We start from the raw sequence: 25,496 nt of genomic DNA, 5'->3' as shown, positions 1-25,496 counted from the left end.
CATCAGTTGCTGTGTCTCAGTTCAGCGTCTGCATCCTCTGAAGGACTCGGCCTTTGTGGTCTTTGAAGGCGAGTCCTTCAGAGAGACCTTGTTAACCTCGTCAGCCGTTGTTAAATGTGACGGTCTAGCCTTTGGAGCATTTCCTGGTTGCGTCACCAGATGTTTTACCCTTATGTCACGATTTCTGCTGCCCAGGCCCGCGAAAGTGACGATCTACGCCACGCGATGTCGCCGTTTTCTCTCTTTCTTTCTTCTTTTTCGGACGCGCAAAGAATCTTGGGGTATGTGAGTCCACGAAGTGGTAGCGGTGCATCCTCCAAAAAGAGGGAAAAGAAAGAGGATTTGTGGGCTGCATTTGGACGGGACATTTAACCTCTTAATGAACGCCTCCATTTTAAGATTCTTTTTCCAAAACGACACACCGAAATTAAAAGCATGACAGCTCCCACATAGTTTGAGACTCAGGGATGTGATTGGTACCATTGGAAAGGTAGCACCCTAGAAGTGTAAGTGTGATTCTATGACATACTGAAACAGAGTTACAGAGGTTGGAACACAGGTTTTGGTTTCAGTCCAATTCAAATGTCAATAAACTGACTAAGATATAAGGGTTCAGGTATGTCTATGGACACAGCAGACACAATGAGGCCACAGCCACAGGTCTCAGCTTGCTACACTCAAAATCTGAAGTCAAAAGACAAAAAAATTGATTTTTCACAATTTTTTTTCTAAAGGCATGTCTGTGCGTTTTGCTTGGGTCCTTTTTTTCCAAGAGTGCCTACTGAGATTCAAAGGCTTATAACTTGAGAACCCCTTTACCTAGAAACATAATCTTGGTCCCAAATGAAAGCTAAGACCCTGCAGGGTTTCTTGCTGGTTCGACACTTGTAGCTAGTTTTGGGTAAAATGACATGGATATTCCCATTCTATGGACTCTTGGCGAACTATGAAAAACAAATTGTGGCATGACGTTGTAGCTGTGGAAAAAGGGAACACTCCGAAGGTATGTAGGCATTCTTGCTTCTTGCGGTAGAGGGCTCTTTCTAATGTTGTGTCATGGTGAGTTTAGAAGGCTATTACATGGTCTGGAAATAACTTTTTTGGGCTTAAAATAATCACGGCAGTCTCAGCTTTCCAACAGTGAGTATATACTGTTAAGATCTGATGCTTAAAACTATTAGCAAAAAAACTATTTGTTTTTACGAAGGGTGTTCGTTTAGTGAAGGGTGTTCCTATGTTGGAACGGTGTTCCTTAAGGGGTTAATGCGTTTTGAATAGAGAAGTCCGTAACACCAAAATATATATATATCATCACTTTGTTGTTTAAATGATTCAGCACGGCTCAGACAGAAAAGGTTATTGATCCTGTCTGATTTATCTTTGCCAAAAGACAAAAGAAGGTAAAGACACACGATGTGGAAACTCCACTAATGATCTCTGTGCGACAGTAACAGGATGACCTGGTTGCCCCACATCGCTGTGGGCCCTGTGACTGTGTGTTGGCATGTAATGAGTGTGCGTCTGAGTGGGAGGGAGGGAGGGAGGGAGAGCAGAGTGACGCTGGCAGCTGTGCCGGTGGTGAGCCGGGCTGAGGATCAAGTGGCACAGGAGGCGCAGAGTGAAGCTCATCGGGGCCAACGGCCTGAGGGGTCGGGCAGAAACTCAGAGACAGCCGGGAGGTTATTGGAAATAAAAAAAAATCTTCCTCGGCTGATTATGTGTCTGCGGAGCGAGCAGAATGTGCAGCGTCAGTAAAGCAGCAGGAGATGTAGAACATGGGAGAGGGGAGCGTCGACGGGACGGAGCTGTGATCGGCTGTCAAGAAGCAGAAACGTTTTCGTCATGGCTGCGTGGGAGCTTTTTTAGGGTGATGAAATGTCAAAATGTCTGGAGCCAAAACCCTCGACTCACATGTGACTGCACTCAACATACTGTAAAGGGTTGAAACATGATACTCTGAAATCTGAATATTTTAATTTATAAAGATAAATGGGTCGATAGTACTTCACTTTCCTGCTCCTCACTCATCTGCTGTCGTCCACACTTGCAGGATTTCAGTGAGTTCCAGCTGAACGTGCGGCACAAAGCCCAGTTCTGGACGGACATACATCAAAAATAATGGTGACAAATGGGCAGCGAAGGACGGTCGTGATGATGATGATGATGAACAGGAGGATCTGGCAGCCGCGTTTGGACTGAAACGCAGCCAGAGAAAGACGAGACGATGGTCGCCGCGTCCTCTCGGAAAGGGAAAATTGGGACTGCTCATCAAGCAGAGGTGTGATGAGGACGAAGAAATGTTGAATATTTTCTGTGCGGCTGCCAGCCGCTCCGATGACCTGATGCACATTATCTCACCATATATTAAGAACTGCAGAAACACAGTGTTCCCTGGTGGCAGTGACGCAGGTTTGGTGTCCTGACGGAGGAGGAGGAGGGTTAGCTGAGCCGGAGTCGGGGGGGAAACTGAGGGCGGTTTTCTGCATTTCCGTACAAACTTATAAGGATCTGGGAATAAAACACTGTGACTGAGCTGGTTCTTGTCGGTTACATAATCATAAAAGGCTGACTAATATACAATTCAGAAGTATTAACGTTGTATTATTAAGGCTCTGATCTTACATAACATTAGCTATCGTCACACAGATCACCGGGGATGTGGCTCGGGACTGAAACCAGATCGTTCACTGCTCCTGCCGTCAGTGTCGGACTGTTTGTGTGTCCTTTGTCAGGGATTTTCTTGAAAAAAAAACTTTTCTTTGTGTGTTTGTTCTCAGCCTCAGCAATCTTTCATTTCTCACTGGCTTGGGTTGAAATTGGTCCTGAATAAATGTTGATAATCTTTCTTAGTTCAGGACAAATTTCAACCCAATCCGGTGAAAAATCTAAAGACTGCCGAGGCTGAGAATAAAAACACAAAGACATTCAGTTCAGAGGGCCAAACTTAGTATTTGGAGGACAGCTGTAAGATTTTGCAAGCAGCGTGAATTTGTTCAAGAAAATCTGAGAAACGTTCTGGATTTTTTCCCCCCACAAGTGAATGCACAGCTGATGGAAACACGAGCATTGTCCAGCCAGCCATAACGCAGCCGTAACTCAACGCCGATGGAATCTGAGGGTGAGGCTGGAAATATGTGTCGAGTCTTTACAGTCAGCTGATGCAGCAACATTTGGACTGGAAGACGTTAACAGAGTCCTTGATCTGCTGCACAATACGGAACTTCCTGATGTTGGAAACAAGAGTTTGATTTGAACTCCAACTCAGGTCCAGTGGTACCAACGATAAGAAGCTTTAATGGTGAGCAACAGTGATGTGCACAAGGGGGGGGCCCAATTGTTGAAAAACGCGCGCTAAAGTGCCCTCCTGAGAGCCAAAAAAGCATGCCAAAGTGCCCTCTTGGTTGGCAAAACACACTTAACTGCCCCCTTGGCTGGTTAGAACATGATAAACTGCCCTCTTGGGAGCCAAAACACGCGCTAAAGTGCCCTCTTGGGAGCCAGAACGTGTGCTAAAGTGCCCTCTTGGGAGCCAAAACGCACGCTAAAGTGCCCTTCTTTTCGCCCCTGCCCTTCAAAAAGTCTGCGCACGCCACTGGTGAGCAAGGTTATCATAATGCAGGCATCTTGGCTGTAGGATGAAATATCGTCCTCTTAATTACGATAATTACAAATATCTGGCAAACGCACCCTTCAGATACAGATTCAACAAGCTCACTAATGGAATTCAAATTCTTATTCCTGACAGAAAGCTGTCTTTTAGCTCACCAGCTCTCAGGACATGAGCCAAAATGTTAATTTTGGACAGTGGCTCAGAGAGAAATAGTTAGAAATAAGGATTAAATAAAAAAACAGGCTAAAGAGAGAGAGAGCAGGAGGTAGGAGAGGAAAATACGAGCAAAGAAAATATTCCAAACAAGAGAAGAGCAGAAAGTTTTCTTCCACGTTAGCTCAGGAAGTTATCACACTCGGAATAATTCATAAAGTACAGCAAGCAAAGCCGTCACAGCGTTGTCATAGCTGTTGGTACATCGCTGCATGAGATGCAGGAGGAGCGCGAGTCAGAAGTGCTGATGCGCTCCTCCACTCGCCATATCATCCTCGGCGAGTTGCCGCGCCATCACGGGTGGACGAATATAAAGTGACGGTCTGTCAGAGTTGCTGTGTGCAGCAGCACAGAGTATTCCTCTAGACAGACCTGTCTCCCTCGCAGCTAGTGTACAAACTCCAAACTATATTTAACATTTATTTGATATGACTCAACGTTTCTCCGCTCACGGTTACTCCGCTCATGCCGGAGTCACTTCGCCTCATTTAAATTAACTGGAAAAAAAAAAGGGGATAAAACTGAAATCAGCAGGAGTCATCTTTATTCATACGGAGATAACATTTTATTTCATAAATCCTCACAGCTCACTTGTAGCCGCTGCCTGCAGATATTTTCTGACACACACGGCTCTGTTACTCAAGGTTACAGCAGAGTGGAGGGCAGAGAGGACTCCTGGCCTTCAGGACATACAGCACATACAGATGCAGCCAGCCAGGTTCATACAAAGAAAACATTCCTTTATAAAAAAGGGACTTGAAAGATAAATATGCAAGTATTGTCGGCGCCGTAGCTGCAAAAGTGCTGCTTGATGACATAACAGATTAGAGTCTCGCTTCTCTGGTTTGGAGCCGTGGGAAGGGAGCTATTTTGAAGGTAATGGAGCCTGACTCAACAACGCTGCGCAGGAATAGAGAAATAATACATTTTAAACTGTGTTAAAGATGTTTTATTTACTTAAAATCGGACTGAATATCCTCCAGTTATGCAGGATATGTTCCAGATCTAAGAATCACATCAGAAACTCTTTTTATTTTGAGTCAGACGGTGCAAAACTTATTTAACTTCCCACGTAGATTTCGTCATTTTTGCTTTAATTTGTACTTTTAAATGAGCTTTTCCTCAGAAGGTATAATTTGCATGAAATGGTCAGAATGTGAAGGTGCAGCACAACTGCTAACTGCTGCTCGGGATACTCTTAGCTGCCGTTAGCAAGTAGCTCAGTTAGCCGAGGAGCAAACCTCAACGTCAGGCTCTGAGACTGACAGGGAGATCCAGCGCGGAGGTGATTTCATATTTTCACATCTTTACAATATGCTTGCTACATAATCTACACTCAGATGTAAACATGTGGACCTTCACCACAAACAGAGAAAGCAAACAGAACGACTTCTACAGACCCAAACTACCGCCGACCTGTTCGCCTCTGCAGGTAATCCGTGTGATTTAAGACGGTGCGAAAGGTGATTGCCTCGGCGGTGTCAGCCGAGGGGAAACCGCTGTCATAACCCTCCTCCAGGTTTTCACACATCCAGGACTCCGATCGCCATGGAAACACATAATCTACTCTTTTTTAGATGGCAGGAGAAGGTGTGAATATGGGATCCAGGCACACTCACGTGGTGCCTTATCACATGCATGATTTAATCTCCACACCTTAACGACTGAATGAGTCACTCTGTTCACATACAGATCGTGTTCTCCTGCAACACATGTTCAAACTGAACTGAGAAGAAAAAAACTAAGAAAAATCCGTCCACAGCTGTTTCACTGGCACCACCAGCTAGAAGCTCCGCCCTCGTGTGATGATGACTGTTGCCGCCTGCTGACGACAGCCAATTACAGATAATTGAGTCTAATTGGGTTTAATTGGTACTCGACAGGTACGCAGCTCTTGGCTGCTCTGGTTAATTTGTTTAAGTGGATGTTTGCTGATGTTCAGACTTTGATTTTGACTTTAATGTTGTTGCTCTGCTCTCACCTGAGCTGTTAACACGTGTTTGTAAGACTTTCATAAACTCATTTTAAAAAAAGGTGCACGTTTTCAGGGAAGAAATTTTAATCTGAAGAAAATAAAATCTGCACTGAATGCTTTTTAATTTTTTTTTTCGCCTAAACACAAATCAACAAACTTTCTTTGTTTTCATGACTGAATCAACAGACTGACTTTAAAGGAAATCACACTTCATTCAGTTTTACTTTGTTTACATGTGGCGGACCCCGCCACCTCTCTAGCTTCAAACAGTGTTCTGGACCTTATTTTCTTCTGAGAGCAGCTCGTTTATTCACTCATGGAAAGAATTTATAAAATAAATATTTCTGCGTCTGTTTTATTACCTCAACAATATTGTAAATATAATATTTCTAGGTTTTAATTTCTTCTCCAAAGATACATATTACCTTTTTAATAGACTGAACAATCACTTCCTGCAGACAACTGGTGTTTGATACGTGCATGTATGTTATAAACACAACAAACAAACAGACAGAAGGTTTAGAAGGATTAGAAGAAGGGTGGACTGCCTTGGATTTGTCTCTTTTGATATTCTTGTGCTGGCTGAAATTAACCGGATGTTATGTTGTTGTTTTGGTGTCTGTCATCGTGTCTGCTCTGAGCTGAATGATGTGGTGGCGGATCGGAGAAGGACCAAACATGGATTTGGTGGAGTTTGGGAGTAAGTGTCATGATCTACGTACCAAAGCGACACTTTGACAAACTGTCTCATACGATGTTCACGTAACATGTTCGTGACTTGACGATGGATGCTGGTGGAAACAGGCGAGAAGGCAGCTCAGCCAGTGACCGCTGCTCGAGACCGAGTTTCAACATGTGTTTTAAACCAACAGTTGATCTTCTCTGAACCTTTAACGAGTGTTAAACGTGACCGGAGCACAAACACGTCGTTGTCACAACACAAAAATATCTCCAGCTCCATTAAAACCCACTGACAGGTGAAGTGAACAACACTGATCGTCTTGTTACAGTGCGATGTTTTCCTTTCCTCACATCAGAAGCACAAAACTCTCAAACGGTCTGTTGTCTGACTGACGCCGATCAACGAGCTGCACACATTAAGACGCATCATCATTCCTTTTATTCAGTCGTTGCTTTAAGTGCTCTTCCTCCGTCTGTACCGTCTCTCATGAGAGCGGTTACGTTTCCCATCATCTCCTCCTGAAGTGATCACACACACACACACACACACACACACACACACACACACACACACACATACCTTGGTTCCATCCACGCTGATGATGCGGTAGCTGTTGCGCGTGCTGTCGTAAAAATAGGAGACGGTGACGGCCTGTTTGCTGGCAGGGACCCAGTTCTTCTTGGTGGTGGGGTCGATCTGGAAGACGTGGGCCCGGGTGGTGTAGATCGGCTGCTCCCTGGAGAGAAGAGGACAATATGAGACACGGATCGCTGCAGATAAGGACACACTATATGTAACCGCGGATCAGTTACACACAGTTGTACACCGTGTGTGTGTGTGTGTTGTGTACTCTCACATTAAGCCTGCAGAGACTCTGCAGCATCTCCAGAGAAGCCTGAGAGTCTCAGCGGGGACGGGCAGGTGATAATGTAACACAAACCTTAAATCCTTACAGCAACCAGAAGCTATTAGCACATCGACACCACCTCCCCTCTCATGTGTGGCAGTAACACACGTCCGGGTGTTTGTGTGAGACGTGTACACACTCACATCTATTGTCTTATGGAGGATTTTCCCAGGGCATCGAGTATATTGGAGACGATTATCTACCCGTGGTAACAAAGTCAAACAAGAGAAGAGTCGCTGTCGTCTTTTAACTTCAAAGTGAACAAACAGACGGCTGACATCACTGTGACTCTTTTCATCGTCATCCTGAACATTCACACATGTTTATATTTGTCCAGGGACTCATTAGAGTTGTAGCATTTTTTGTGACATTTCATTTTACTTCTTAATTTGCGTTTGTCCGACACCGATTGTTTCAGACCCGTCAGCAGGATAAAATGTTGGCAGTTAATCTGCAAAACCACTGACTCATGAATGTTTGTGTCATCGGCCACGTACCATAGTGACACTTCATGTTCATAGTTACACGGAGTCAGTTTCAACATTCATAAGTGTGAAACCACTGGATGTGTTTGTGGCCACGAAACCTGACATTTTAAGCCAAAGCTCGATCTTTTCCTCACAGCACGAACACAGTGCTGACTAGAATCACCACCTTGCTCAAGTTGCTGTTCTGCAGAGATTTTTATTTTTTTTGCAGACTATTATGATGTCATTGTGCATTTAACCTCTGTTCTTTTGGATATCAAATGAAATATCTTCATCTCTTCATCCTGTCAGATATTTGTGTAAAATGTTATTATCATATGAATTCTTGAGTTATGTCCAAAAATGTGTTTTGTGAGGTCACAGTGACCTTTGACCACCAGAATCGAATCAGTTCATCCTTGAGTCAAAGTGAAAATTTGTACCAAAATTAGCAGAAATTCCCTCGAGGTGTGTTAAACACATCAGGTCACCAATAAAAGGCCAGATGGTATGTAAGAACGTATGGACAACCGGACACCGTACTGCCTACGGCCACGTCTGCGGCATAGAAAGGCATAAAAATGTAAACTTTAAAGGGATATTCCGGTGTAAGTTAAATCCATGGTCTAAATCACCGTGAAACTGTGTTAGACTCCCTCTCGAGAGATCAAGTTAGCAGACCGCTAATTTACGGAGTTTTATCAACCTCAGAAACGACCGCACGACAACAATACACTGCAGTAAATGGATCCAAATATAAACCGCCACCAAAAAGCCACAAATAATGCTCAGAACAGCACCAAACTTCAGCAACAGTACAAATAGGGTCTCAGCACATAGTCCGGGGCATCTAACCTCCGCTAGCTTAGCTGGATTTCTACTGAAAAGCTGACTAAATTTACCACTCTTCTGCAGCAGCTTCCTGTTGACGGGAAGTCCCGACGAGTCGATTACCGAGTGCAGTAGAGTTCCTCGGCTCATGGATGAAAATGTATGATTATGACTCGATGGAAAAGCAATCAAAGTTCATATGTGTCTTACCTGCCAGTTTATAACAGTTATTATCGAGAGCGGACAGGGAAAAGAACGGAATTGAGCATTTCTAACTGCACTCGGTAATCGTCGCGTCAGGACTTCCCCGACCCGGAAGCTGATGGAGGAGAGTTGAAATCTGTTTTTAGCTTCACAATAGAAATCCAGCTAAGCTAGCGGAGGTTAGATGCCCCGGACTATGTGCTGAGACCCTATTTGTACTGTTGCTGAAGTTTGGTGCTGTTCTGAGCATAATTTGTGGCTTTTTGGTGGCGGTTTATATTTGGATCCATTTACTGCAGTGTATTGTTGTCGTGCGGTCGTTTCTGAGGTTGATAAAACTCCGTAAATTAGCGGTCTGCTAACTTGATCTCTCGAGAGGGAGTCTAACACAGTTTCACGGTGTTTCACGGTCTGAAGTTTCAATTCAAACTTTAGTTACAAAGTTCTTCCAACAACAAACTAATGGGTGACATGAGAACGACGAGGACTAAAAGGCATTCAAAGCTATTAATGTCAGTGGTGATATAATGTTTTCAATTACAACCCTGAAATTAAAACCAGTGGTGAATCATCTTTATGGAGCAAACTACAACTGTAGTGGGAAACATTATGTTAGCACGGTCCTCGCCCGTCCCGGGAATAATCAGATAGTGAAAACTCTGCTGAGCTTCTCTGAATCATCTCTGTAATCACATGACTCAGTCCTGTCCGTTCATCAAATCCAAAAATCGAGTACTGAATCCAAATCCTTTATTCAAGATCAAGTTCCGTTTAACTGACAATCATCTGGAAGTCAGAAAGCTGCACGTGGAGGTATTTTTAACAACTCGGAGCAAAATCCGGACAGAACAAGCCAAAAACCCAACTCAACAATGACTGTGACGGGGAAGAAGTTCAAAATCGTGTCATCTATCTCTGAGAGGGAGAAGTAATCTGCCTCCCGGCGGTGAGCGGCTCGCTGGCCGTGTGATTCAGAAGAGCATCGACACGGGAGGGATGAAGGCGCAGGATCAGACCGCCTGCTCAACTCGAATGACCGCGGACTGAACAAGAAAAAATAAATGCGGTGGAAACGCTCCTCCTCTTTATGACACATCTCACCGATCACATGGATACCTGTACAGGAATACAACAAAAGTAATCACCAAACTACGACCACATTATCTACTGACCGGCTCCGAGTCAGGTCTGAACTCTGGAAAGACTTTTTAATTGAGAGTCTTAAGCTCGGAACAAAAAAAAAAACACAGCACCTAATTAAAATCAATACCGTTATTCCCCTTCAGCCATCTCAGAAACAGCCACTGGGTGTAATCGTTTTAAAAGCAACGCTATTCTAAAATGTTCTCACTTCCAGATTCAACCTCAGCATCCGAGAATATTTCTGGGTCGTCGTTCAGGTGCAGCCTGTGGTGAAAAATAACTACACCTGCATTACACTCATACTCTCAGTTCCACATTAACACTACGGGGAAAACTCGACAGTCATCTCTTCTGAAAGTGAATAACCAGTTGCACTTTGCTCAGACTGGACCCAGCAGCTTTAAAAATTACCCACTGGAAGTTCTCGTTCTGAAAAAGGTGAGCGCAGGTCGCTGTGGCGCTCTGTGAAGTTCTGAGAGTGGGGAATAATTAAGTCGAGTGGCTGGATGAGAGCGATCGGACGACAACTCGAGTGCTCAATAATGGATGTCGATGAAGAACACGATGGAGAAGAAGAAGAAGAGGTATTTATCATGCTGGGAATAAAGGTGTGAAGTCAACACTTCTCTTAATCGTCTACATGGATGATCTGATAACTCCTCTTTCATTCTGTTCTCTCTGTCTTCTTATCGTGTTATTGATTTTATTGGTTTGACAGTCAGTCGCCCCGATCTGTCCTTCGTCCTGAATATAAGTTCTTCGATGTTTTTCCTCTCCTTCGTGGATCTAATACACGGTCACACCAAAAAGTCACACTGTGAAATTCACTCCAGCCTCCTTGTGCAACACATAAGGCCGCGTTCACACTACCAGCACAAATCTGTTTTTCTCTTCTTGGCATATATCCGGACTCTGGGCTGCAGATGCATCATTAAAAATGCATTCCTAATACACACTAATGCAAAGTTCACCACAGGTTTGCACGTGTATGCATCCTAAACTGCAACAAAACCAGCAGGAGGATCACTCAGATCAAGACTAGAGTTTGCAAAGAGATAAGATCATTTTCATGTCAAAGGACGGTTTAATAAATAACAAATTACACTTAGTTTGTTTCTTCAGTCAGGTTCGAAGTCAAAATTGATCATCAGTCAGTTTTGTTTAAACGAGGCCCATGAAGCTGCAACAATCAGTCGACTTATCGTAAAAACATTCAGCAGATTACTCGATAACAGCGGTTACCGTCGCCACCTTCTAGAGTCTCGACGCTTTCTAGTGTTTCTTCTTCCTCAACCTGCTTCTTTTTTTGTCCCGACATTTCATTTCATGACATGAAGGGCTTCGACAAAATGTGTGAAGTGGGCTCCAGGCTGCTGAGCTGGACGCCGAGGCGCAGACACACTTTGCTTGGCACAGCAATAACATTTTTTAAAATCTGTCATGCACAATAAAAACCATTCCAAAAATATTGCACAAGGATGCGGTTGGGGAAAATACGCCAGAATCCAAATCATCTGAGAGCATGTTTTCTTTTAAAAAAGTCACTGAAATGATTCCAAACAAACAGATGTTGAAGCCGACAGACACACAAACGCGTCGCCGGGCCGAGGCTTCACCAGCAGGGCGCCGACGGTCCCAGTGTGTCGAGCAACCTGCAACAGCAAGTTGTTAAAAAGGGACATTGAGTTCAGTATTACTTTAATGCAGCGCTGTGACGTCCTGCTTGCAAATAATGTCAGACAGACGAGCAGGCAGCAAAAAAAAAAATTCACGAGCTAATAAAGCTTCTGCTTCCAGCGGGATTATAGTTCTCACAGAAATGAAAGCCTAATAAATTCACTGTCCGCTTTAAGCCTAATCTCAGTCTTCATCTGTTTTGGGAACAACAAAACCCATTATGCAAATCACTGTTGTTGCTTTGCACGCGCACACACACACACACACACAAACACACACACGCGCTGTGACCTTTGCAGTGCTGGTGTCTGGAGCCAGCTCACACTGGCAGGAGGCGAGAAGTGAAAGGCCGAACGCCGAACACATGGACGCACTCACACAACTGTCGCTGGAATCCAGTGATCTGCTTTTCTCAGATAAAAAAGCATTACGCTGATTGATTTTACTGGATAAAAAAAACCCCAAAAAAACAAGGAGACGACATTACGAGATTTTACGGCCGGTGAATTCTTTCTAGTGCTGACTGTGTCGTGTTCTCTGCCCCCCATCTGGTGCTTTAAATTATTTACAGGTGTGTGTGTTCTTGTGTGTGTGTGTTGGGGGGGGGAGTTGGTTTGAGCGACTCGTTGCTGGTCTTTGCCTACGTACACCTACACACCAACCTCAGGCCCATCCATCCTGATGATGCAGCACTCGTGTTGTGAATAAATTAAGAGCGAAGGAACACGATGGCAGCGGGTACCTGAGTGCTGGGAAAGCTCGGCGTCGCGTCTATAAATATAAGTTTCCTTTACGCTAAATTAATCCACAGCGAGGCCCAGAACTCTGAGACACATGTCAAGATATTTTGCATTTGTTTCTGATGTGATATACGTATTTTTTTTTTCCATCACAAACTACAATGTCAGCTGTAGTCTTGGAAAAATGTCCATGAACTTCAGAATCTCCCTCTTCTGCTTCAATGACAGCAGCCACTCCAGCTGGTTAGTCTGGCACGACCTCGTGGGTTTTTATTTTTAGGAGGAGACGTTATAAAACCAAAATAAAGTGTTTCATTGACAGAAAAACAAACCCTGGACGTTCAGGGAGGTCGCTGTGTGCGTCAGGTTCGTCCACTCTGATGGAGATGGGGACTGAGAGGACACTCATCATCCACCGTTTCTTTCCGATCACACAACATAATATGATTGTTTTTCCTGCCTGGTCATCAGATTTGGGCTCCTAATACTTTAAATTTACGCTATTAAATTGGCAAAGCTGTCAGAGTTTGCTTTCATCACCAGTCAAATTAGAGTTGGTGTTTTCAGGCGAGGGCACGACACGAGGGCAAAACACTCCGGGAGGGTTGATCTCATTTATAAACGCTGCCAAAGATCACTGATTCATTTACTTAAGAAGATGGTTGAGTCAGGCTTTAGACTTCTATCTCTAACAAAATGAATTCCCCTCTCTCGTTTAATGTTGAACACTCGAGTCTTTATTTCTGCTGAATGTTACTTGAACTCGTCTGACCTGCAAAAAGCAAAATACTTCTATAAATGCTTCTTTTTGAAGAAGAATTTGAAAATGTAAATGACAGAAATCTGAGTCTAGCAGAGGCGTCATGGACAGATACAACTTTTGATTTAAAAAAAAATGTCAGCACTGTCAAATAAACCATTGATAGAAATAGTTAAGTTCCCCGCTGTTGCATAAAACTAATGAATGCACACATTTTCCCAGCAGCTTTGATTTCAGTTCTGAGGAGGAAACGTGTGCAGGTGAATAAATGCACTACATTACCTCGGAGGAGCAGCAATGTTCTGAGGGATGCACGACTCAGCCTACCTGCCTCTTATTCTCTTAAATCCTGTGAAATGTGAGCTTCATCGCTGCCCGAGGTTTACCTAAACACAGCGTTCTCCGGAGCTTTAAGGGGAGTTTGTGTTGGATAATCCTGCCGCTTAAGGACGACAGTTTAAGATGACGCAGGATGACACAGTGTCCTGAGAGAAGTGGGAATATCAGCAGGCAGCTTATATTTCTTAAATAAGTGTTTGGATGGTGGTTGCGGTCATGTTCGTTCTGCTACACCTGAAGAATTCAGGTATGTGGGAGAACAGCCTCGTCCGGATTCCTGAGTTTGACAGTCCACTCCGGGCTCATTCCCCAAACAAAGATTTACTCGTCAATCACAGTCATCCGCCTCCACCGCCTGAAGAAAGTGACGCATGTCAGCGGTTTGGACGCTGATTGTGTGATCAGGGAAGTCTGAGGTCAAACAGTTAAAACGCCAAAACTGGAACAGGCTTTGTAGCCGCGTTTGACGGCCATCAGCAGTTTCAGATACGAGCGCTGCAACATTCTTCACGTTCCAGCGGAGAGCGAACATAACGTGACTTCACACAGCACACATGAGGCGGCGCACACAAGGACACGAGTGTAGATCAGTCACAGTGACTGGGGGCTGCGCAGGTAACACATCTGGCAGAAGTTCAACACTGGTTATATCCTGCCAAGTCTCCGTTTCACTGGCAGCATTGTTCCAGGGGTGTCGACTCCCTCTAAATGGGTCAGCAGAGAGATAGCATCAACACACACACACACACATAATGTCTGGGTTTACACCATGTTTGGAGTGTGAAATGGGCCGAGAACGACTAAACAGCGCCAACTGTTCTTCCGGGTCCTGCTGGGTGAAGACCCTTGGGCACAATGATGCGAGCGAGGCTGTGGCGCTGTAATAAGATCGCTTCATTAGCGAGACAACATCTCTCTCTCGCCGGTGGGACTTCATAAGGTCACCGGCCTGTGGAGAAATATTTCGTCATGTCCCTCTTGGAATCCTCCAGAGGGCAAAAACACAAAACCTGAGCAGACATTTACAGGGAGATGCACTACGTTATTGTCAGTGACCTGAGGAAAACACACACACACAGCGAGCAAAAAAGACGACTTCAGGAGCAGGAGAGGTCTTTTCAGGATGCTGATGTGCAGTGAACACATTACGTCAATGCACCACTTCAAGAGCTGCTGTGTCGAATTCAGGACGGTCAAGTTGTCCCGATGAGACGGGGACGACAGCAGGACGATCACCAGGACACATCCTCGACTCGAGCTCGTTAGCAGAATATGTAGAAAATCCCGTCTTTGAGCCTAAGTGCTCTGACGAAACACGGAAATTGCATTTCTGTCAGTTCAAAGAACTGTAGTGACAAAAGCTGCATTAGTCACTTGTCAGATACGTAAAGTGCAGCAGGGGGAGGAACACCGACACGTATCCTTCTTCACTTTCTCTGCCGGCACTAACAACAATACGCTAAGTGACTTTTCTGTGGCACCGAGTAACAAAAAGAACATCTTCTCCCAAATCTGTCGGAGAGGGGAAATGAGGAGCTCATATCTGGGTCACAGGGAGCACAGATCTGTCGGCTCTGCCAATATGAAAATGGATAATTAGAAACAAATGCGTGGCGACCACCCATTTGTGAACATAGAATGGATGTAATAACTTGAATTCTCATTAGCCGGTGTAATCCTGTTCGTACGTCGGATGAACTGAGTCGAGGCTCTCAGTCATTTTCACCTGAAAGGCCTGCTGGAGAGCAGAGCGGCCTTATTAGTGAGAGCGGCGTTTTGTCTGAGTGAATGAGCAAAGTAGGCAGGAGAGGAAAGCTCTGTGGGATCATCACTATAACACCACCTGGGCTTTTATCGCAGTAAACACGCTGCTCTACTAATGATGTCAGAAGGTCATAGAAAGGGCGGGTTTGCCTGCAGACATTAACGACTCGAAGATCCCTGCTGACTGGGACAAATACTGAAGGACTGAAATGCTGTGCAGGAAAAATTAACACATTTAACCTTTGAAGGATAATTGTATTCCACTGGTGGTCAAAGCTAACTGAAGCTCACATCATATTAATATGACTTTAAGACTATTAAAGTTAAAAAGGTAGAATCAGTAGGATTTGTCCCAGCTGTTCCTGAACGCACCACAAAGACAGTTGATTGTTGAGTCTCATTCCCAGGACGTCAAATAGACACATGTTGGGTTGGTAAAGCGTCCCGAGCAGCAACAAAGAGAGAAAATCAGAAACTCTCTGCAGATATGAGACACTAACATCTAACTGTTTAAAGTATTTGTTCTCAGTTACCTCTGTTTACTGATCTATTGATGATTTACTCAGTTAAAGGGATATTCCGGTGTAAGTTTAATCCATGATCTAAATCACCGTGAAACTGTGTTAGACTCCCTCTCGAGAGATCAAGTTAGCAGACTGCTAATTTACGGAGTTTTATCATCCTCAGAAACGACCGCACGACAACAATACACTGCAGTAAATGGATCCAAATATAAACCGCCACCAAAAAGCCACAAATAATGCTCAGAACAGCACCAAACTTCAGCAACAGTACAAATAGGGTCTCAGCACATAGTCCGGGGCATCTAACCTCCGCTAGCTTAGCTGGATTTCTATTGTGAAGCTAAAAACAGAGTTCAACTCTCCTCCATCAGCTTCCGGGTCGGGGAAGTCCCGACGCGACGATTACCGAGTGCGGTTAGAAATGCTCAATTCCGTTCTTTTCCCTGTCCGCTCTCGATAATAACTGTTATAAACTGGCAGGTAAGACACATATGAACTTTGATTGCTTTTCCATGGAGTCATAATCAGACATTTTCATCCATGAGCCGCGGAACTCTACTGCACTCGGTAATCGACTCGTCGGGACTTCCTGTCAACAGGAAGCTGCTGCAGAAGAGAGGTAAATTTAGTCAGCTTTTCAGTAGAAATCCAGCTAAGCTAGCGGAGGTTAGATGCCCCGGACTATGTGCTGAGACCCTATTTGTACTGTTGCTGAAGTTTGGTGCTGTTCTGAGCATTATTTGTGGCTTTTTGGTGGCGGTTTATATTTGGATCCATTTACTGCAGTGTATTGTTGTCGTGCGGTCGTTTCTGAGGTTGATAAAACTCCGTAAATTAGCAGTCTGCTAACTTGATCTCTGGAGAGGGAGTCTAACACAGATTCACGGTGATTAGACCATGGATTAAACTTACACCGGAATATCCCTTTAATCATGTAGTTGTCAGAAAACAGTGACAACTGACGAATGATGAGTTTGTTTCTAATAATCAGAAACGGCCCTGAAAATGTCACATCACTCGACCCCTCGTTGAAATTATTGTAATATTTGAGATCTATCATATCAAAATATCATCATAGTCTAAAAATATTGTAATATCATTTTATATCAACATCATTCAACTCTAAATCTTTCCACGAATCATTTGATCAGTGTTTGTTAATGCCTCCATCGAAGGTGACCTTCATTATCACCACCAGTGTTTTGGCATCATGCACTAAACTGAACTGCGCTTCATGCCAGAACAGCTCATTAAACTGGGGAGAGAGCCCGAGAGAGAACAAAGGCAGCGGGCCAGATTCAAACCAGCAACCTCAGCAGGTCCTCCTCCGCCACACTGAGGATGCAGGAGGATGCAGAGCCCAACTTAATCTGAGCGCTCGGAGAAAAGAGGAAGCGAGGAAGTCTCCGCAGAAGCACAGCGCGGCAGCAGATGGCCTCCTAGGCCTCAACCATCTGGCGAGGAGACGTCCAATCCGCCGTCAGTCTGTCCGCTTTCATTTACCCACAATTCCTAAAACAGTAAGACCTGCTTCTACTCCCGTGCTACCCCTCCACCACCCTCACCTCACACACACACACACTCAGATTACAGTCCGGTCTACTCTCCTTCCCCGGCAGCCAAGAGATGCACCGCCACGTCACATGTCACACGGCCTAATCAATGCGTGTTAAGCCTCCAGCCGTCACTCTCTGGTCTGCCAGGAGATTATCATCTATCCCAGTGTGAGGGCCGCTCCAAGCATGGATTATTATTTTAAATAGCAATATGCTGATTGCATCGCTGACTGCGTGACCACTTGGACAGTAAGAAGAGGCTCTCGGGCAATCAGAGCTTTATTTTGGAATAACTCCGGAGACGCGGGGCTTAATCTGTGAAACTGCACTTAAAAAAACAATAACTGGAACTTTCTGTCTGGCTGTTACTGTCTCACTCTCTTTAAATACAGAAATCTTGAATGACATATTTGTTTTATTGGGCTTACAATCATGTCATAAAAGGTGTGATGATCAATAACAAAATGTGTAAAGTCCATCATCAAATGGACCTGTGACTGGACGTGATTACTGCAGGTGTGTGTGTGTGTGTGTGTGTGTGTGTTAGTTAATCTATAACTGCATTTAGGAGCCAAGAGATTCGGGGACAAAGAGACACCTGAAGAAGAAAACAATAAAACAAACACTCCACAGTCTCCACCCTCAAACGCACACTTCTCGTTATCGACTGGCCACCCGGGGCGGCGAGCATTACATCACTACCACGTACAATCAGCAGGAAACACGGCGCACAATCAAGCATGAACTCAAATTTCGATCTGAAATGATTTGCGATGAGCTGATTAACTGATTGGCCCATTGACAGACATTTAATCTGCATCGGTTTGAAGTGCAGCCTCTGCTTTTCTTCATCTTACTTACTAAAAGAAACTGAACATTTGTATACAGATTTACGCAACTTTTCAGCTCTCCATCCCTCCTGGTATTTTCCCGCGTCATTCTTCTGATTCTTCTTCTTCTTCTTCTTCTGACGTCACAAAGGCAGCGTTAGCAACATGGCTACAGCTAGCAGCCTGGCTACTGTCCAGAGCAACACTAACAACAACCGTAAGAATCCAAATTTGACCCGACAACCCTGATCTCAGTGCTGTGGCAGAGTAAAACACCTGGTGCGCTCTCCATCGAGTGAACGCCCGTCTGTTCACTCTCGTTTCACCTCAGTTTGTTTGTCTTGTTTGTTTCCACGGTTCTTCCAGTCGTTCCAGCTGTTGTTACCTGTGACCGGGGGAAACAATGCCTCTTAGCGTTTCAGTTCCTCTCTGCTGAAACCGAGCTTCATTTTATTGGGAAAATGGCCGACTGCAGATCAGAGTAAAGTAACTCAAATTAATTGGCAACAATTTGCTAAAACTTTAAGCGACTTCTTCACAGAAGACGTCAACATTTGCTGGTTCAAACTTTTTTGATAAATAAATTGAATATTTGGTGGTTTTGAGCTGCAGGTTAGACAAAAAATGTCATTCTGAAGACATCATCTTCAACTCTGAACAATCTTTTCACTCTTCAGACTAAAAATTATTTGATTTAAAAAGACTAATGGACGATGAAAATAATATTTAGTATCAGACAAAACAAATCCTGTCTATGAGCCTGAACAGAGAGTCGGCCAGATGAAGTTTCCTTTCTTTGTTTCCACCTCCTGAGAAGAATTCAGCCGTCAGGTGATACGACAGGTTGGCACCGACTGAAACCAGGGAACTGGAAAATGAAACCTTGTTGCCATGTCTGTCGGTACAGAAGGTGTGACGTCCTGCGTTAATGCTGCCGGTCCGCCGGGCCGGTTTCATCATGAAACAACTCTATTGACTGCATTCAGTCGTAAACCTGCTCGATGAGGAAACTCAACTCCTGAGAAGGAGTCAGGACGGTTCAACTGGTTTCTTACACATTCAAATGAAACAAAAACATGTCCGTTCAGGAAACGAGGCGGTGCTTTTTACGTAACAAGCTCACACCTTGTCTCAAGTTTTACATGAAGTTTACATGAATTAATCGAGAGCTGAGATGACTTCAGTTAATCACCAACGATCAATATTCTCTGATTCCAGCTTCTTACATGTGAATATTTCCTCGTAATCTGAATATCTTTGGGTTGTTGATGAAAAACAAGACTTTTAAGGACGTCATCTCAGACATTTGGGAAGAAATCAACGTTTTTTTGATATATAATTTTCTGACCAAACGACAAATGAGTTAAAAAAAGACTTTTGTCCAGTCCAGCAGCGGTGAAGCTTTCTCCTAAACAGACGAACGTCACTGTTATGAAAAGCATCAGCACAAACCCCATCTGAAGTGGGAGCAGGAGCTTGATTGCACTGATTGAAGAAAGCTCACAAATACTTTATGGTAGACACCTAAAATAAGAATGTGAGCCTGAAAAATGGGAATATAATGGGAGCTTTAAGTTGTTGAGGAGAAATGTTGCAGCGCTGTTTTTTCTGTGAAGATCCAGAAATGTTTGGTGGACTAAAAAAAACTTCACCCGACTTTCCATCAACACGAAGAGGAGCAGATGTTGACACGCTTTTCATTTTTGTAATCAATTAGTTATTAGAAAATGCTTTTAAAACAGGAGTCAGTGTTTCAAAGGCTCCAAAATGACGCCACTAAACATCCCGTCAGATATTCAGTTCACCGTTATGAGAACACACTAATCAACAGGGACAATCATCATTGATTGCACCCTTGAATTAGTCAAAGATTGACTCTGAAACAACAATAACAGCAGCTCGGTGTTTTTAATGTCTTTCTAAGTCAAATCAAAGCCAAACAAAAACCAGGAGTCTCCCCTCCAGACAGACAAACTCAGTAATGTATGTAGATGTGAGGAGAGGCTTGTGATTGCATAACGATGGCACCGAGCCACAGAGTCCAACACACACGCCACAGAAAGAGACTAAGGAGGCAAAATAATGTTCTGTAGCCTGTAAACAACTGTGGGAGTGCTCCACCACTACCTCCACCTCTGTGGGCAACACACACACACACACACACACACACTCCTAAGAAGTACCAGCTCTCCTTATTAGTGGGCAGTGTTGACTCTGACACCTCCAGATCATATCCCATATCCCTGCAGACAGATCAGGGAGGAGGTGCAGGGAATAATCTGCTCAAAAATACAAATAAATCCATAAGTGGACACATGAATCAGGGATATCTCCCCCCTCTCTCTGTCACACACACACACAGACACACACACACACACACACACACACATACATACACACAGCCCTGTAATCCGGCTATAAGAGAGTAAATTAGGGTCTCCCTCCTGTGATAATCAGATTAACAGGTACCACACCAGTACAGTTCACGGAGGTATTTTAACAGTCGCGCCGGTTGCAGGTGTCTTTAGAAAAACTCACCCCATCGCCGCTGACTTGAGGAACAACTCCTTCTCTGAATAAAAAAATACAAATCAAAAATTCAGGCTCTGTTGACTGAAGCCTGGGAGCGAAATTAATGGGTTGTGTTTTTTAAAGGCGCAGTCAAAGTCCACAGATGATTAGCGGTCCAAAGAGTTCATTCTCGGTGCGCACAGCCTCGAACCAGTCCTCCTCCTCACTGCTGCTGCTGCTGCTGCCGCTGCTGACGGACAACTGAAATATGAGAGCGCTTCTTCGTAAAACTCGATTCACCGGGTTGTCAGGACTCTCAGTCTCGGTCAATTCAGGAAGTTTTTTTCTCCCCCCCTCCTCTTATCGCTTGTTTGTTTGACGTCTAGATAGAAGTCTCCACCTCGGAACCGCGTCTCCAAACAATCGGCGCTGCTGGTGATTTGAAGTTAATGTTTTGCGTTTTGTGCTCGCTTGCGCAGAGTTTCTTCCTCCCCAACGGGATTGTGTTTCGTCGGAGGGCAGCGGCAGCAGCGACACGGAGCGGCTTCCACCTGCTCACACTCCTGCTGCCTGCCTGTCTGCCCGCCCGAGAGAGAGAGAGACAGGCAGGCAGGCAGGCAGAAAGCCACCCACACTTTCCAAACCTGAGCTGCTGTCTGCGGTTCCAGTCGGGAGTTTTAACCCCCAAAACCACCAGAGATGACAACAAAACGTGTTGTTTTTCAAAAAGCACAACACACATATAAATAAAAAAAAAAACACGACTGTCAGTCAAATCCAAGCGTACTTACATGTTTACCCGGCGTCGAGCAGCGTAAATTACGCAAAAATAACGGTTTATGGTGAATATCTACGACTAGCTGCGCCAGTCATTAGCATCTTTAGCTAGCATGCCTCTATGTGTTGGGTTTAAATTGGACTGTTGGTGTCAGAAAACACACTTTAAATGGGTTCTCAACGACCGTTGGTGCCGTTTTCTGACCGGCCGTCAATCACATTCAGGTGCGCGCGTTCCCGGAACCACTAGAAAATACGACCGTTTGTTCCGGGGGACGATTTACAGCGATGGACTGGAAGTAGGATTTCTTCTGTTAAGTCGTTTGGTGAATTAGGAATTAGTGTGCGGCGGAATTTAAGTATTTTCACGTCGAATAAAGGTGTGTATTGATTATTAGCGTGTATTGTGACTGTTGTATTGGATGTAAGATACGCCATTTTGTGCCTGATGCTAGCTAGTCGTGAAACAGACCGCCAGTTAGCACAATAACAACTTGTGCTGCAGCTAACTGCGGTGTTAGCAGCTTTGTCGTGCGGTTCTGGAGCTTTCCATTTGTCTTTACAGTATGGCAGAGACCACAGAAACACAAAAGGAATTCGAGGAGCTGTTCGCCCACAGATTCACCTCCGAGGACCCTGAATACCAGCAGTACAAGAGCCGGCCACCGGACACCCCACCCATCGTGGAGGACTGGAGGAGTCGTGGAGGAAACCACAGAGGCAGGGACAGGTAATGTAACACCAGCTGCTTCACAATCTGTAGTTTACATAATTCATCTTCGTTAAAACTGACTCTCAGTGTTTTACAGAGCTATGTGATATAGTGACAATAAATAGCAAAACTGTAATATAGTTAGCAGGAATTAAAGGCTAATTTATAGGTAAAGTGGTTAAAGGGTACTATGTAGTTTTGGAGAAGAAACTCAAACTCAGAATTTCAATATTAACAATATTAATGAGTCACTAATATAAAATTTCACGAGTGAATAAACAAACTGTTCTCAGGGGAATATTAGGTCCAGAACACTGTTAAAAGCTAGAAAGGTGGCAGGGTCCGCCACATATAAACACAACAAAACAGTATGAAAGTGTGTGTTTATTTATTTGGAGGTGCAGCAAGAGACTTACTGATTCCATATTTTGTGAAACTTTTCAGTCATTGAGTTTACAGCAGATACATTAGGTTGTACTTTTACTGTTTGTCTTTGTGATCTAATCCACATTAGTTTGACTGAACTGGCGGTTTGTTTATAAGCTGCATGACTGTTGAACAGCCTGTACTTTCTGTATCAGGGAGTAAAACACTCTGATATACAAACCTTTTTTGCACCGAGCCCTCAGATGTGAACATCAAACATGGTAGCTTCATCAGTTTTTAAAATGGGTGGAGTTACCCTTTAAGTGATATAGATTTAACCACTGAAATGTTAAATTTCAAACTTAACAATTCTAAGTCACCCCAAGCATAATTCTTTGCACTTTGATCGTCAGAATAAAGAAGATGCATACATGTATGCAGATATCAATATATCTGTGATGGACCAATATTTGCCAGTTGGATCGGGTAACCAATATAACAACAAGACAAAGATGGATAGTAGCTTCACCAGTCTCTAAAATTGGTGGCATTATCCTTTAAGTGATACAGATTGAACTATTTTGAAAATATCATTACATAGCGTTTGCAGTGATAAGGAGAAATATGCATACATGTGTAATCATATTTGTAGATTTTCTTTCTGTATTTTGTTGCATGTCCATGCGATGATGATTTCATGATCAGTTTCATCATGTAAATGAGAATCTCAGTGTTCTTAATTGGGATTAGAGGTTAGAGAAACACATTGAACACAGCTACGTGTAAAATAAGATCAGATAAACCTTATTGATCCCCAGTGGAGGAAGTCTGGGTGTTACAGCAGCACATGGACAGAAGAAAAACGCCTCGAGAATAAATAATTAAATGTGTTTGAAATAATAATGGAAACTGTACAAGCAATGAGACAAAAATGCGAAATTACAGGCAATAGCAGTACCCACAACTAGTGTTTCTCATCCAGAGAGCTGTTGCCAAACGCTGCCTACTCTTCAGCGCCGGGATGTAAATGGGAAAAAAACAGATTTCTTGGCCATTAATTAAGTCACTTAGTCTCTGTAGCTGTCGTGCATGCACTAGTGTCTGTTGTTGAAGATTGTTTGATCATTTGTATCCGTCTCCATGTAGGGACCGTCGTGGAGGTCGTGGGTGGGGTGGAGGCGGAGGTTGGGGAGGAGACCGAGGACGGAGAGGGGACCATCGTGGGCAGCAGAACTGGCACGACAGAGACCGAGACCGAGACAGGCACTCGGGTCATGGAAGTGGGTATCATTCAGGCCCTCCCAACTCCTACCAGGGGTACAACTCTCATCATCAGAGACCACATTATGACCGCTACTGATCTCTTCTTCCATCTCTCAGGTGTTGTCAGTGGTCTTCATAGTATTCACAGTCTTAATACTTAGATTGCAGTACCGTATGAGGAAATGTGCAACTGTTGCCTCAGTCTCAGAAGCTGAGCAATAGATCAATATTATTTACTGTTCATCATCATGATTGGAGGAACTTTTTCAACATTGTGAAAACACAATTTTATCGTCTAAATGGGAAAAAACACAAAGCAAATACTCAGAATAACTTCTGTAATGTGACAGAAGAAATTGTTCGACTTCCGTTTTACTTAAACAAGCACTGAATTTTTTTCTCACATTGCTCTGACCTTCTTAGTCTCATCACATCTCTCCATCTCATCTCTCAGCAACACTGAAAATAACTTCTTTTTTTTATCTTATCGTTTGTTTTAACAATATCTGATTATGACGTCATAACTCAAAGTTGTTTTGTGCTCAGATAGTTTTGCCGCCGCGTCTTTCACATGCTTTGATACCAGGGTGTTACAATGAACCGTACAGTACAGTATTATTGCAAACAGTGACTCTGATTCCAGAGAGAATCTTTTTGTAATGCAGCGTTATTACACGGATACTTTTGAACTGAGCTGTTGTCAATAAATGTGTATTTTTCATAATCAGTGTTCATGTTTTTTGTGTAGCTCAATATTTCAAAAGTATTGTCCTCATTTCTGTGATGGTGAGCAAACTAAGACTAACCATTTTGTAGGGATGCACCAATTTAAAACATGCAGTCAGGTATTTGAAGATGATTAGAAGCAGTAAGATAGTAGCAGATATTTTCTGACTTCTCTAAATGGTCATATTTTTTTTAAAGAAATCCTGGATACCCCGTATTCTTCAGGCCACTAACAATCTTTCAACTGACAAAGAAGGAATAATGGCTCTGTTTCAAATTCCTCACAGCTCAAGTTCACAGTAAGACCTTTCCTGTGCCAACGAGTGGCAGGTAGACATTGACTTGTTTTAAGGGTTTGTAAGTCAGAAAGGTGAAGAACCAGAGAGACATGAACAGTATTTCCTCCATCCGGTCGCAACTTCTGGTCTGTGAGACAATTGTGTAAAGCTCCAACATGTTTCAGATGTATAACGTTCATCCTAAATAAACATTTTTGATATTTTCTTCTTTAATTATTTAAGATGCAGCGTGACAGACGAAAACAGACATAATGTACAAACATAATGTACTAGAGTGATGTAGTAAAGAGTCTTAAAACCTGGAAATCACTTTGCATTTTTCCAGTTCCCTCGTCTCAAAGTTGGTGAGTTTATTTTTATTATTGGTTTCAATTAAATGTCTGAAATCAGGTCTGTGGTGGCCACAGGCTTAATGGATTTACACATTTTTCTTCTACAACGTATAAAAAGAAAATTAAGTCATGTGACTGTGATGTCATCCGTTTATAGCCTAACATTAGCTGTTTACTGATACAGATTTACACTTTGAAAATCACAAAGTTGTGTTCATATGTGAAGATTAACAAGAAATGTCGGTATCATAAACTTGTGTTTAACGCAGATTATTTTCGGCGATTATC

At 43.6% G+C, this 25,496-nt stretch overlaps 2 protein-coding genes across 5 annotated transcripts in view; one reads left to right on the top strand and one right to left on the bottom strand.

The window, feature by feature from the left end:
* Positions 1 to 21,677, bottom strand: part of homer2 (homer scaffold protein 2) — a 37,799-nt gene extending 16,122 nt beyond the window's left edge. For 2 of the 4 annotated variants that reach the window (XM_030414560.1, XM_030414561.1), the window contains exons 1-2: positions 20,761 to 21,352; positions 7,060 to 7,216 (exon numbers count right to left, since the gene is read on the bottom strand). In XM_030414560.1, coding sequence (XP_030270420.1) covers positions 7,060 to 7,216; positions 20,761 to 20,765 — 162 coding nt within the window. In that variant the 5' untranslated portion in view covers positions 20,766 to 21,352. Of the gene's footprint in view, positions 1 to 7,059; positions 7,217 to 20,760; positions 21,353 to 21,524 lie in introns of those variants that run through there. The other 2 variants (XM_030414562.1, XM_030414563.1) reach the window with 2 other exon arrangements.
* Positions 21,678 to 21,734: 57 nt separating this feature from the next.
* On the top strand, positions 21,735 to 24,575 carry LOC115580319 (RNA guanine-N7 methyltransferase activating subunit-like). The gene is made up of 3 exons (XM_030414564.1): positions 21,735 to 21,890; positions 22,076 to 22,240; positions 23,735 to 24,575. Exons 2-3 carry the CDS (start codon positions 22,077 to 22,079, stop codon positions 23,946 to 23,948), a joined length of 378 nt encoding a protein of 125 aa, XP_030270424.1. The 5' UTR covers positions 21,735 to 21,890; position 22,076; the 3' UTR covers positions 23,949 to 24,575.
* The last annotated feature ends 921 nt before the right edge of the window (positions 24,576 to 25,496 follow it).

Source organism: Sparus aurata, chromosome 4 (genome assembly GCF_900880675.1).
Source record: "Sparus aurata chromosome 4, fSpaAur1.1, whole genome shotgun sequence".
Classification (NCBI taxonomy): Eukaryota; Metazoa; Chordata; class Actinopteri; order Spariformes; family Sparidae; genus Sparus; species Sparus aurata.
The sequence above is the reverse complement of the archived record's forward strand: the minus strand, read 5'-3'. Positions and strand labels throughout refer to the sequence as shown.